This window comes from Citrus clementina, unplaced genomic scaffold (genome assembly GCF_000493195.1).
Source record: "Citrus clementina cultivar Clemenules unplaced genomic scaffold, Citrus_clementina_v1.0 scaffold_9, whole genome shotgun sequence".
Taxonomy (NCBI): Eukaryota; Viridiplantae; Streptophyta; class Magnoliopsida; order Sapindales; family Rutaceae; genus Citrus; species Citrus x clementina.
The window spans coordinates 15,357,656-15,373,258 of record NW_006261964.1 but is presented as its reverse complement, the minus strand read 5'-3'; the positions used below and the strand labels follow the sequence as shown (position 1 = coordinate 15,373,258).

Here is a 15,603-nt window from a genome sequence, read left to right as displayed (position 1 = left end):
TCCCATGTCCCTTGTTTATGATGCAGCTGTCATGATAAAGAGCATTTGGAGAAGTACTGATGCAAATTGAAGATAAAAAATAGTTTTTATTTTTGTTTGGTGTGTAGTCTTTCTGAAAAATTATGAATTACATGTATATGTTTTAGCATTTTTTTTTTTGATAATTTGTAATCTGCTGATGAAGTTGATTTTTTGTTACTTCGTACTTAATTTTTGTTTATCAATGGAATGGGCTGAATGTTTGAGTAATTAAATTAAATTAATTTATTTGGGTTGTGAATTGTGATTTCTTCATTCTTATTAATAAAATTAAAGAATTTATTGGACTCAGCTGAATAATATAACATTTTATTCAATATTAACAACATTTGCTACAAATACTAAAATGTTACATATTTTCGATGTAGTAGAAATAGCATTCCCAACTACTACAAAAGATTATAAGAGTAGCACCTTCGTTATGATTTAAATGTCATTAAGCAGCAGTTCTTGAACGTTATTGATGATAAAATGGTAGCATTTATCTAAAGCAATCACATATGATTTGTAGCTATTTTCCAGTTATGTTTTCAAATTTGTAGCATCCTATAAATGCTACTAAATTGTAAGACTTTTAGTAACATGAGCTAATATAACGTTGCTTAAAATGCTACAATTTGCTTTTTGCAGTATTTATTGAGTGGTCCTATCTAAAGATAGCCAACGGGGCGGGCAGCACGTAGCACGTAGCACGACACGTGTCCATAAAACATGCCATGACATGAACATGTTTCGGTAGGGCACGCAGCACAGCACGAAATGCACGTGGGCTAGACCGAACTTAGAATTTTACGCACGAGAGCCTTAAAAGCACAGCATGCAAAAAAGACACTAATAAACACGCTTCACTAGTAGGCTAGCATGCGGCAAATATATCAAAGTAAAATTTTTTAATGAAAAGTAAATATAAAATGTTATGATTTTAGAAAATCTTAAAATTAAATTTTTTAATATATTTTATTACCATAGGCTTTTAAAAATTAATTTAAGTTTTAGTTTAAAATGGAATATTCTAATTAGTTTATGTTTATAATTTATAAAATGAATAAATGAAATTTGAATATTTTTATATTTTAGCCGCTTGAGTTTATAGATTTGTATTAATCATTACTGTGATTTATGGAATTAAAATTATGTATTGTTGTATTATAGTTGGTTGTTGTGAAATTAAATATATAGTTGTTAAAATTGTGATAAACTGATAATGAAATGTTAATTATTCCCTTAATAAAAATTATTGTTGTTGTTGTTATTATTGTTATTGTTGTTGTTGTTGTTGTTGTTGTTATTATTATTATTATTATTATTATTATTATTATTATAAGTGCATGGGCTAATGGGCTTGAAAAAATACACTAAGCACATAGGCTTAAATAAAGCACGTCAGGTACGTGGGCTTGAAAAAACACAAAAAAAATATAGGCTTAAAAAAAGAAGAGAAATTATCATTCATATACCCTATATTTGCTCTGTTATAAAAAATACTACAACACTTTGAGGGTGTATCAATCGTCCACCTTTAGTTGACAAAATGTATTAGCCGACCACCAAACCGTTAGTTGCTGTTTGAAAGTTAACGGAGTTCAATGAATTGACGATTTTACCCTTGAAAATTATCACTTGTATACCCTTAAATTCTCTTTTTATCACTTGTATACCCTTAAATTCTCTTTTTATCACATGTATCATATGAAAAGACCAAATTACCCTTCTGACGCCATCATACTTAAACGGCAGCTAACGGTTTGGTGGTCAGCTGATACATTTTGTCAACGTGGACGATTGATACACCCTCAAAGTGTTGTAGTATTTTTGATAATGAAGTAAACTAAGGGTATACAAATAATAATTTTCCAAAAAAGAAAAAAAAAGGTTGACAATCTTTTTTTGAGCAGAGCTCGGGCACGTCAAGTGTGGTCTCGTGCTGTGGGCCGTGCCAAACTTAAAGAAAAAAAATTGGGCACAACACGGCCTGTTGACCACCTTTAATCCTAGCTAATTTATCCTTACACTGAGTTTTATTTCCTATTACAAAAAAGGCTATAAAATAGAATAGGTTAAAAGATATCTTATGTCAATTTCAGTGTGGAAAAAAACATTTAAACCTTTAATAAATATGATTGGAAATACTATCCTACTCATTGTTTAATATTTTACACTTCGTTTCCACTTTTCAAATTTTGTATAATCTTTACTACTCAACTAGAAAAATCTCCCCAGATAGGCCAAGTTGCTCAGACATATCCAAAACAATGTGGAAGGTTATCTGGGTAAATGACATTCCAGAGAAGGTAAAGATTTTTATGTGGAGGGCTGCTCAAAATGTGCTACCAACGGTGGAAAATCTATGGAAGAGGAAAATTGTGGGGGATCCAGTGTGTCAGAGATGCTGTAGGATGAGCGAAGATGTGTTCATGCTCTGGTGGGGTGTAGTTTTGCGCGAAAAGTTTGGAAGATGACAGATTTTTATGAAGAGATTAAGGGGATGGCTCATCAGGATATGTTAAGTGTGCTGCAAGAGTTAGCAATGAAGAGGGGGAAGAAAGACATGGAACAAATAATTGCAGTTTGCTGGGTAATATGGCACTCGAGGAATTGCTTTGTTTTTGAAGGAAAGATGGAAGATCCTCTGTATTCAGCTACAAGAGCAGAAGCCGTTGTGGAGTCATATAGGAGGATAAATCCTGGAAAAAATATTGCTTTGGCTGGGCAGCAGCAAAATGGGCAGCAAGTTTGGAAGCCCCCTCCACCTGGCTGTTTCAAAGTAAATGTAGATGCGGCTACAAATTTATCTAAGCAAAGGGGAGGGATTGGAGCTGTGGTCAGAGATTCCAGAGGAGATTGTGTAGCTGCAGCAGCTCAGAGAACTACCCTTAAAGGCAATGTTGCAGACATGGAGGCTGAAGCTGTGCTACTAGGCATCCAAGTAGCGAGGAAAGCAAACTGTCCCCATTTTGTTATTGAATCAGACTCTAAAGAAGTTGTGGAGCTTGTTCTGAAAAGGAAGAGGAGCTTAGTTGAAATATCATGGAACATAGAAGAAATTCAGGAATGTTTAAAAGGGCAGAACACGGCATCTATTCTTTATGTGCCAAGAAGGTGTAATGTCAGGGCGCATAACTTGGCAAAAGTTGCTTTAGATTGTGTAGACCCTATCCTCTGAATAGGAAATTGCCCAGTTCCCACTAGGGATATGTTTCTTCAGCTTTAATCAATGGGAAGGTTTACTTTCTTTCAAAAAAAAAAAAAAAACTAGAAAAATCTCCATAAAGTCGATTTGTAGGTCTGGGGAGTAATATAACTCATGACGCATATATACATCCAAATATTTTAGATTCTCATCAATAAAATAATCTTGAGAAGGTGACATTTCTTAAAGAAATAGTCTCTCTAGAATGGATATGATGCCATTAAACAATAGTCAATCAATCAATCAAGTAACTCACAAAATCGTCCAAACACTCCCAGTATAATCAACACAAAAATTTCTAACCAATTTATCTCAACATAAGCACTTCCATATATATATATATATATAAAAGTCGACAACGTCAACCAACATCCTCCAATTGCAATTTAGAAAATGATGGCTACAATTAATATATATAAATTAAATGAGCAATCACAAGATGCACAATTTTTACGGAAAAATCTTTGATGCGTCCGTCAAATCCACATAAATGTTTTACGTCCATAGTAAACTCATTCAAGCAGCCAATTATCATTTCCATCAATTGTAAAGACAACAAATTCCAATCTCTAATATAAATCTATCTTCAAATATTAAAATGACCGTGTCACAGCTGCCGTTGCCAAATAATGTCAATTGAGAATATGGGTTTTATAAAACTCATTACATCCAAATATTTTAGATTCCTCCAATATCTTTATTAAAATCCTCCCTGAGTTGGAGTAGTACGCCACGAGACTATCAATAAATATTGTAGTTAATTAAACATTTAATTTGTGGCTATTTGTATTTAATAAATGAAATCATGTTAATACCATTTTTTTTAAAGGAAAATATCCACCGTTCACCTGTTTTTTCCAACTTTTTTTAAAAATACACAATTCTTTTTTTTTTTTTGCTAGAATCCACCTAAAATTATATTTTGTTTCACTTTTCCACTCCCGTTTGGAATCCGTTAAGAAAACTAACGGAAACTTAAAAAAATAACCATTTTACCCACAAAACGAAAATTACAATTTCACCCTAAAAATGCCAAAAATAATCAAATTTAATGATAAATATCATTATTGGTACGTTAATGAAGTACAAAAAAATCTTAATTACTGGAGATTATAACTCAATGAATAATAAAACTCTACTTATTTTAAATTCAATTGATGGTTTACGAGATTGGGCTATTTTTAATACTACTATTATAATTTAATATTCTAATTACAGATATATTTAAAAAAAAAAAACCTGCATTTGATGGTTGTGGAATTAATTTCTTTATTGACCGATGGGGAAAATATTTAGATTTAATTTGATTATTTTTGGCAATTTTTAGTGTGAAATTGTTATTTTCGTTTTGGAGGGTAAAATGGTCATTTTTTAAAGTTTCCGTTAGTTTTCTTAACGGATTCCAAACGGAAGTGGAAAAATGAAACAAAATATAATTTCAGGTGGATTCCAACAAAAAAAAAAAGAATTATGTATTTTTGAAAAAATTAACAAAATGGGTGGACGGTGGATATTTTCTCTTTTTTTAAATAGCTAATCATGACATATTTCTTGAACGGTAGGGAATCACATCTGGACTTACTAATCTATAAAAAAAAAAAAAGAAGAAAAAATTGAGTTTCGCAATCTCTAGATTTACCATATATATACAAGTTCGCAATCTGTAGGAAGTATTGGGCAAAATCTAATTGATGTAAACTAGATAGATTGAGAAGATATAAGCCACGGGAATAATTTTTCCTTATTCATTGATATCTCTCTGAAGCAGAACTCACTCATGCTATTTATAGTGCTGGCAATGTCACAAGGGGATTTTAATACTTGTAAATGCTTGACACATGGAGATCAATCTTGTATATAATTTGATAAATCGTAAAATGATACACGTAATTCAAAACTCTCTAAATTGATGAAAAACGAAGGAGAAAAAGGCAGCAAGCTAGTTAGTTTTATAGGGAAATAAGTTTTCGGTTTGATCAATATTGTATGTACATCTATGGGTGTAAAAGAATTTTTTTTAGCAAGTTAAATGCGATTCAACTAAGGAATATTTTGGCATTTATTAAAGTGTACAAAATAAATTTTTTTAACTATTACTAAATTTAAATCTGGAGTAAAAATGTATACAAATACATTTTAATGTGTAAATAGTCCAATATTTTCTATATATTTCTTCTTTATCAAGTAAATACTTTTTTATTCATTTTCATTGTGAGAATTTTATTAAAAATAAAAGATTCAAAAGAATGTTTACACAAATCAATCAAGAAAATGATATTTAGGAAACCCCATAAATCCTCATGTAATTTATTATGAATTGGAAAACAAAGATGTTTTTTTAATGATTTTAAAAAAATGTAGGAAATAATTACCCCAAAATATTCTTAAAACCCTTTTTTCTATTTTACTCCATTCAGTGTCCAAATTATTATTTCCTTCCCCCACCCCTCAAAAGAGAACAGTAGTTGAAACTACTATTTGATGTTGAATATCGTCCAAATGAACTCTAAATGCATCAAACTTGATAAAAAAAAACAAAAGAGTATCATAATGGTTTTGTTGACTGAGTGCTTTAAAATTTACTTCATAAAATATTGAATCGGATTAAGAAACCTAAAATTACTTCTATGATCAACACTGACATTGTGGCACCAAATTTCTATGTCACACAATTTGAATTTGAAAAAAAAAATGAATAGTAGCCAATTCATTGGCTTTAAAGGTGGTTCCCTCGTTTGATTAATCTTATTTTCTTCAATTCTCAATCTACTTGAAAAGTAACTGAGCCGAGAAGTTAGAAATTGAGAGTGTGTCGACAGCTTTAAGCTCTCAGTTTAGTGTTTTGAGAGTTTGGGTGCATTGGGGTATTGGATTGTGAGAAAAAATACTATAGTATTTGTAATTCTTTTTCACCAGTAAAATATTTCCTTCTATCTTCACCTATAGACGTAGGTTAAAAGTCGAACTATGTAAACTCTTGTGTCCTCTTGGTGTGCTTATTCTTCATTTTTTACCAATTTCATTTTAGCCATGGCTCTGCTTTATCCATTAATTTCCTAAAAGCGATATTAAAGCTTTTGCTTGTCGAAGTACTGTTTACATGTATGGTACTATTCACATACACAGTTACCGTTCACGTGAAACAATAGGAGTCGATCCTAGTAAAAGTAGTTCCTGGTGAAAAGCAATGGTTGCAAAATACAAAATTGAGAAGCGAACAAAATTTCTGTTGTGGAAAATAAAGATGAAGGTTATTTTGAGGAAAAACAATTACTTGGCAGCAATTAGAGAAAGGCCTACGGAGATAACTGATGATGCCAAGTGGAACTAGATGGATGGTAATCAATTGCTGATCTACATTTATCATTGTCTAAAGAGGTGTTATCTAGTGAGTAGAAGAAGACAACAGAGGAAATGTGGGAAATGTTGTGCAAATTTTAATGTACTCGCAAGCGCACGAATCTGTTGTAGTATAGATTAATGGTGACGAGTGTCGATCCCACGAGGAGGTGGATTTTAATTGTGTAGAATTAATTTTGTGAATGGGTGATTGGATTTGTGGTGGAAATGATTAGAATATGCTAAAACTTAAATTAAAATGGAGAGAATAAATTCTAAAATTGGTATTGAAATGGTGAGAATAAATTGAAGAGAATTCTATTGAAATGACGTACTTGGGTATCTGGATCCATATCAACATGCATCATGGGCTAAATAATCCGTATTAATGCCAATTAAATCATGAGGGGGGAATCCACACCTCATGAACCACGCTCTAATCAATATGGTGCTAAGGGCTTATCGTGCCAAATAATAATAACCTTGTACTAGAGGGCCGGTGTAACCAAGGCGGTACTAGACAAGATTAGTATTATTTGTCGACGAGAAGTCAAAACATCCACAAAAACTAGAGGGGAAGAGAAAATAAATTTACCAAATTAAGCCCATGACACATGTTGAGACTTCACCTTCAACCCAAGCTTGAAAGAAAATTAGCCACTCATAATTGAACTAGGGGCAAAATGGAAATTTATTAAAATACGAAGAAAATACAAGATGGAGAGGGAATTACAGAAAATGGATCCCAAAAATGGATTCAGAGATATCAAATTAGGGGGGGGAGGCCCCCTTTTTATAGATACATGGAGTAAATCATGGCCATCGGATTAAAAACAGTTTGGACGCTCAGGATTGCGCCACGTCATCAGTCAACAGTCCACGGTTTGACCACGCGGATGAACAGTAACACGGTTTGACCCGACTTTGAACAGTAACGCGGTTTGACCCGGATGAACAGTAACGCGGTTTGGTTGAAAATAATCCTGTGTGATGCATGCACCGTGCGCGAGATTTTTCGTCCACTGATATGCTGCCACGTCACCATCAACAGTACATAAGAATTTTAGTCCAACAGGATCGTGACACCTCATCAGTCAATGCCACATCATCGGTCAATGCCACGTCATCATCCGTCTATGTGAACAGTGTCGTGAACAGTAACGTATACAGTACCGTACACGTGAATAGTACCGTACATGTGAATAGTGCCATTTTTCCTTTTATGCTCCTCCTAATGTTTTCGACCGTCCTGAGTTCAAAAGTGATGTCCGTTTTGCCGTCTGATCTCTCCTTTATTGTGAAATGACTATAATGCCCCTAAAATACATAAAATACTTAATTAAAATAAAACACATGTAATTAAATCACAAGAAGGTTAAATATATAAAAGTAAGGGTTGTTAGTAAGACTTAAAATGTAAAATGACGGTTTTCTCCTTTATAAATATGCATTTTCTAACACTCAACAGGAAACTCTCACAAAATTGTACGAGGAAAGAAAATTTTATACTTTTCGAATGGTGAAATTTACATCAGTAACCAACCATATCAACACCTTGAAGACTCTATTTTTGTAACTCACAACGTTGGTTCAAAAAATAGAGAAAAATGAACGTACAGAACTTTTATTTCAAAGTTTACGAGATTCGTATGATCGACTCATCATCAATCTGACAAACAACAACCAACCGTATAGTTTAGTTTTCGACGATGTTGTGCCCTCTATATTAAATTTAAGAAAGTAGGGACAAAAAACAAGAAAGGCAGTAGTAGGCGAATATACAGTAAGTGAAAGTGTTATTGATGACGAAAGAGAGATCAATAGAACGTGACTCAGTGGGAGTCACAGTCATGGTGAATCAAAATCGAGAAATAAGAAGAATACCAAATGCTAAAATTATAAGAAAACGAACGTCAGGAAGAAGTGTTAGAAAAACATATAAAATGAAGACAATAAAGCTAAGTCATCAAATGCTCAGGGCTCTAAGGCAAATACTTTTAACGATGGCGAAATTATCCACAGCAAGGGAACAACTATTGTAGAAGGCAAGAAATGGTTAGTTGATGTCTGACTTATAGACTCAGAATAACATAACACATAACCTCTTGGAGAAAATTGTCCCACATATATGAACTTATCTTAAGAGGATTTATATACATGGGCAATGATCATACCTTGGAAATCACTAGTATTTGTACTGTCAAAATAAAAATGTTTGATGATACAATTCACACAATTGATAAAGTGCGACAGTCAAATGTCTGAAGAAGAATATATCGTATTTAGACAAATAGATAGTGTTGGGCACAAAACTCATGTAAGAAAAGGGATCATGAAGATTGTTAGAGGTGCGCTTGTATTGATGAAGGAAAAAAAAGTGGTACTAATGTATTCATGCTTAAAGAGGGAGTACTACTAGAAGCTGATGTGTATGTCGTGTCAAATTGAGAAGAGTTAGCGATGATATGGCATCTCAAACTTGGAAACATGTCAGTACAAAGTTTAAAGATCTCTCCGAGCAAAATTGCTTCTGGAATTCAAATCGGCGAACTTACTATTTTGTGAGCATTGTGTTACAAGTAAGCGACATAAATTAAAGTTCAGCAAATCTTATACCAAAACTAAATGCATTCTAGACTTAATTGATTCTGATATTTGGGAATCACTAGATATGTCCCTAGAAGGTGCAAGTTACTTAGTAATTTTCATTGATGATTACTCCAAGAGATGTTGGGTGTATCCAGTCAAGAAAAAATTAGATGTGTTTCCAATGTTCAAAGAATTTAAAGTGCGCGTTAAACTTGAATCCGAGAAAAAGATCAAGTGCTCTCAGATCAAGTGCTTGAGGATAAATAATGGTTGAAAGTGTACAGGCAATGAGTTTCTTATGTTTTGTAAGCAGGAAGATATTGGAAGACAGTTCATAGTCACATACACTCCTCAATAGAATGAAGTGTTGGAGCTGATATATCAGACTCTTACAAAAATAATAAGAGTTATGTTCAGGATTATTGGTCTACCTAACTCATTCTGAGTATAAGTAGCCAAAATTGTCTGTTATGTGGTAAATCGATCGCCGTCTATAGCAATTGGGTTAAAGAATCTTATAGAAATGTAGATTGAAAAGCTAGTTAATTACTCTCATTTGCATGCATATATAGATGTCATGTGTACATGATGTATAATGCCCAAGAAAGAACAAAGTTAGATCCAAAATCTAAGAGATGCGTTTTCTTAGAATATGATAATGGAGTGAAGGGGTATTGTTTATAGGATCTTACTGCCTATAAGATTGTCATGAGCAGAGATGTTATCTTTGTAGAAGATTAACTACAAAGGAAAGATATGGATGATAGCACTGTAAAAGAAAAGTCAGAGACTATATCAGTATATATGAAAAATAATCCGGAAAAAGAAGATTTAGATTTTTTTTAAGCAGCACCTGAGCATGAGGAATAAGAACTAGTCAAGTCCGAGGCTCTAAAAGTTCATCAGTCATCTCATGAATGACAACCACCACTGTGGCACTCGGAGTATGTTAGAGAGATCAATATTATATACTGTCTTTTAACAGATGACAGAGAGCCATCAACTTTCCACGAAACTTTAAATAACCTGAAGTTGCTTTGTAGATGACAGCAATGTAAGAAGAAGTTGAGCTCTACACAAGAATAAGACATGAGAATTTGTACTACTACTACATGGTAGAAAAACCATTGGTAACAAATGGGTCTACAATAGCAAACACAATGACATTGATCAATTAGAGCAATATCATGCAAGATTGGTGGTGAAAGGCTAAGTTTAAAATTGAGGTATTGACTTGAATTTGTACTACTACTACATGGTAGAAAAACCATTGGTAACAAATGGGTCTACAATATCAAACACAATGACATTGATCAATTATAGCAATATCATGCAAGATTGGTGGTGAAAGGCTAAGTTTAAAATTGAGGTATTGACTTGAATGAGATATTTTCTCCAGTAATTTGACTTACGACAGTCAAAGTAGTCTTAGCAATATGTGATATATTTGACCTACATCTAGAGCAGATAGATATGAAAACTATATTGCTTCATAAAGAACTTGAAGAGAAAATTTATATGCTCCAACCAGAAGGTTTTACTAAAACAAATAAGGAGAACTTAATCTCTAGATTGAACAAATCTTTGTACAGTCTCAAACATGTGCTGAGGTATTAGTATAAGAGATTTGATTAGGTATTAGTCTTCTTTACAAGAATTAAAGAAAATCTTACGACGTTTTAACATACAGGATTGTAAACTAGTTTTTGTCCATTGTCTGTTAATTTCAAGTTATCCTCAAGTATGTGTCTTAGCAATAAAGCAGATAGGAAAAATATATCTTGAGTATTGAATGCATCAGTAATAAGAAGTTTGATGTTCGCTATGATATGCACAAGACCAAACATTACACAACCAGTGGGAATGGTTAGGCGATACATAACGAATCTTGGTGGAGACATTGAAAAAATATAAAGAAGATTCTGAAATGCATTCGGAGAACCTTTGTTATTGCATTATGTTATAGAGGATCAAAATTTACTGTCAGGGGCTATAAGGATTCGATTTTGCAAGAGATATTAATAACATGAAACCCACTACTAATTATGTGTTTACACTTGCAGGAGGAGCTGTTAGTTGGGTCTCAAAACAGCAGACCGTTGTGACTTTATTTATAATATAAAGAGAACACATGGCAACTACACAATCTTGCAAAGACGTTATTTATATGCAAAGGTTATTGGAGAAGTTTGGGCATAAATAAGAAAAAATTTTTGTGTTTTGTGATAGTAAGAATGCCTTGCACATTACAAGGAATCCATCATTTCATTCCAGGACAAAGCACATAGGAGTTCAGTACCTTCATCTCAAAAGTAATAGAAGATAGAAGTGTGGATTTATAGAAAATCCATACTAGGGAAAACCTAGTAGATGTTTTGACTAAACCAATCAATGCTAACAAGTTTGTAAGAAGTAGATCATCATGTGACCTGGCGAAAAAGTAAGCAACATGAAAATAGCGAAGCAGAATTATGGATGGCAATTGTACCTGCAAATCCGCCCAAACCCATCCGCTAAAACCTGTTCGCTGCAGGTAATTTTTTCGGTTACGAGCGAGTTTGGTATTACAAATTAAAACCCGCACATGGATGTGGGTGGGTTTGGTACTAACTTTATATTCGGCAAATACCCGCATTGATATCCGCCATACGCCTAATGTTTTTTTAAAATATTTTTAATTTAATTTTAATTAAAAAATTTTAATCTAAAAAATGTATAAAGAAAATAATGCAAAACTAAAGTAATAACCTAAACAAAACTAAAGCATTTCCCTTTGACTTGAGCTGGGCACCCATCTGACCATCTCTCATCTCTATCTTTATTCTTTTCTTCTTCAACTGTGAGCCTGTGATAATGAGGTAGCACCCACCTCCCTTCACTACTGACAACGATGCGTCGTGCTATTGCAGGTGCTTGAGTACTGTTGTTGTTGCAAACAATTTTGTGATTGTGGAAGGTACAAAATTCTCATGCCTTTCCTAACAAAATGTCCCATATAAAAGTCAATCGCAATAGAGTTGGCCAAAAATTTGTAACTAATATGAATATTTAGGTTGCAAAGGGAAAAATAGCTTACAGTTCGTCAACAATCTATTAATTTTGTTACTTTTGAGTTTATTCTGTAAATAATCAGCCTAACGTAAATAGTCTAACGCTCTAACTGGGATATTACTGAATTCCCTTCTTAATTTTTCATCACATCTTTGCTATAAATATGTCAGGTAATCCAATATCTGGTTCCATCCTAATAGAAATTAGGAGCCTGAAAATTTTGATCATCATAGCCACTGAAAAATGTATCCTTATAGGAAGCATACCAATTTTTATTGTTGTTGCTTCTGAGTTGTTTCTGTGGTTGTGGAAGGTGCTTGTTCAGAATTAGCATGCTGCATGCATAATTTTGTACTTTCGGCTGTTGGTACCATTTAAATAATTTAAAATAACATATTAATTTGACATAATTTAATTTAGCATGTTTAAAATCAGCATGCATAATTTTGTACTTTCGGTTAGCTTAACTTGTTAACTTGATACAATTTAAAACCAGTATTCTTGTATATTGATTTAAAATCTGTTGGAATTTTTAAGGTAAACGATGCAGCAAGCTTTTGATCTTAGTGACAATAGTTCGCCTACAACAAGAACATAAAGCTTCAAACCAATCTCCAATAACATGTGAAGAACTTGCAAACATTGAGGTAGCTTCAACCCAAACTCCAGTTCCAGTACATGAAAAAGAAATTGCTTCTAGTGAGACTGAAAATAGTAAATTGACTAGTGATGTTTGGGAACACTTTAAAAGACAAAAAGTTGATGGGAAATTAGAATATGTAGCTGTTTGCAACTATTGTAATAAGAAATTAAGTGTGAAGCGTAAAAATGGCACCAGTCATTTACACACTCATATGGGGTTGTATTTTATGCGGTCGAACCACACAGTCGAGTCAACTCAAAAGCAACTGCAAATTAATAAAGAGAGTGGAAAATGTAAATTATCCACATTTTCTTTTAATCAAGAAACTTCAAGGAAAGAGCTTGCAAATATGATAATTATTCATGAGTATCCGCTGAGTATAGTTTAAAATTGGGCTTTTAAAAGGTTCGTTGGTTCTCTCCAGCCAATGTTTAAGTTTGTCTCTTGTAACACACTAAAAAGGGACATCTTGAAAATCTATGACTACGAGAGAGCTAAAACAATGAGCTTGTTGGAATCAAATCAGAGTAGAATTGCAATTACTACCGATATGTGGACTTCTAGTAACCAGCAAAAGGGATTTATGGCTATAACATCACATTTTATTTATGATAATTGGGAGCTACAAAGTCGTATCATTAGGTAGTTGTTGAGTGTTAGAAAATGTATATTTATAAAGGAGAAAATTGTCATTTTACATTTCAAGTATTACTAACACCCTTACTTTTATGTATTTAAGCTTCTTGTGATTTAATTACATGTGTTTTATTTTAATTAAGTATTTTATATATTTTAGGGGCACTATGGTCATTTCACAATGAACGAGAGATCAGACGGCAAAACAGACATCACTTTTAAACTTAGGACGATCGAAAACCTTAGGAGGAGCATAAAAGGAAAAATGACACTGTTCACATGTACGGTACTGTCTACGTTACTGTTCACGACATTGTTTACATAGACGGATCGATGACGTGGCATTGACCGATGATGTAGCATTTGTTAACATAAATTTGTTAATAATATTGATTTTGATGATAATAAACTTTAAATGGTTTTTTGATAAAAATGTTGAAGCTATTCCTTAATAAACGAAAGCTTTAATAATCATTCCATTCATTTTTTCATAAAAGATGGACTTTCAAATTAGAAAAAGATTCTCTGTAAAATCTGGTTTAAAATATAATTCTGGATTTAAACGGTGAACCGTTTATTTAAAACGGTTAACCGATTAACACCAGAGAGCAACGTATTGCCTAAGCTCTAACCGTTTATGAAAAATGGAAAATACAAAAGATGGGAAGGCTACTGGAACTTAACGGTGAACCGTTTATTTAAACGATTAACCGATAACATCCAGAATTGAAGATTGTCCTCCTCTGGCACTGATTAACAAAATCGGATAAGGCTAAATTGTTTTGCAGGTTACTGGAAACAAACGGCGAACCGTTTATTACAAACGGTCAACCGATAATATCCAGAGAAGTCATTTCATGCAAATCCTTAACTGTTTACTTTAAACGGATAACTGATATTCATCTTGCAGGTCTCTGGAATTTAACGGCGAAAGGGTAATCCTAAACGGCAAACCGTTTATTTGAAATATGGTTCAACGGTAACTTTTGACCAGCCTAAACGGTTAACCGTTAATGGTTAACAGCGAACTGTTTTCAGATCGACAGTTTGCAACGGCTAATTTTTCAGCTCCAGATATAAATAAGCTCATTCAAATTCAAAGGAGGTTGATCACAACACGACCATTGAGCTAATATTCGAGAATACAATCTTCATAGAGCTTAGAACACATTCTTGCTTCATCTATTCATATATTAAACATCATTGTGTAATCTTATATATTGTGAGAGGCAAAACAACTTTGATATCTTTTGTTTTTGAGTGATTGTAAGTGTTGGGATACACTTGGGATAAAGAGATTGGGTTAATCTCTTGTTGTAAAGGTTATTGACACTTTGGAAGTCAAGTGTAAGCATTTAAAGCCTTGGAGGCTTGCTTAGTGGAATCCTCAAGCCCGGAAAGCTTGGAGGCGTGGACGTAGGCGAGGTTGGCCGAACCACGTAAAAATCTCAGTATTTGAATCCCTCTTTCCTTATCTTTTTATATTGTGATCAACTTAATTGTTATTGTTTTGAATTTGGATTATATTTGCATTAAGTGTTTTCTTTATAAGTTGAATAATTTTTTAGAAACCCAATTCACCCCCCCTCTTGGGTTGCATACTTGTATTTGAATTGATATCAGAGCCTTGTTCCCTTATTAGGACTTAATCGTCTAGAGTGTAAGATCCATGGCAACCCTAAATGATTCAACCTTTAAAGAAGGGCAATCTACAATTAGACCACCATTCTTTGACGGTAATGACTATGCTTATTGGAAAACTAGAATGAGAATCTATTTGTAAGCTTTCGATTATGAAATTTGGGAAGTTGTATGTGATGGTCCGTTTTTGCCCCTAACTAAAAATGAATTCGGGGAAGATATTCCAAAACCTTCAAGGGAATAGAATGAGTTGGAAAAGAGAAAAGCTTCTCTAAATTCCAAAGCTATGAATGCTTTATTTTGTGCACTTGATAAGAAAGAATTTCATCGAGTATCTAGTTGTGAAAGTGCCAATGAAATTTGGCACAAACTTGAAGTAGTTTATGAAGGCACAAATCAAGTGAAAGAGTAAAAAATTAGTAGGTACACTCGACAATATGAGTTGTTCCAAATGGAACAAAATGAGAGTGTGTAC

General features: G+C 33.2%; 1 protein-coding gene across 1 annotated transcript; it reads left to right on the top strand.

Moving 5' to 3' along the window:
* Window positions 1-2,494: 2,494 nt before the first annotated feature.
* On the top strand, window positions 2,495-3,202 carry LOC112099303. The gene has a single exon (XM_024186680.1). It carries the CDS (start codon window positions 2,495-2,497, stop codon window positions 3,200-3,202), a length of 708 nt encoding a protein of 235 aa, XP_024042448.1.
* The last annotated feature ends 12,401 nt before the right edge of the window (window positions 3,203-15,603 follow it).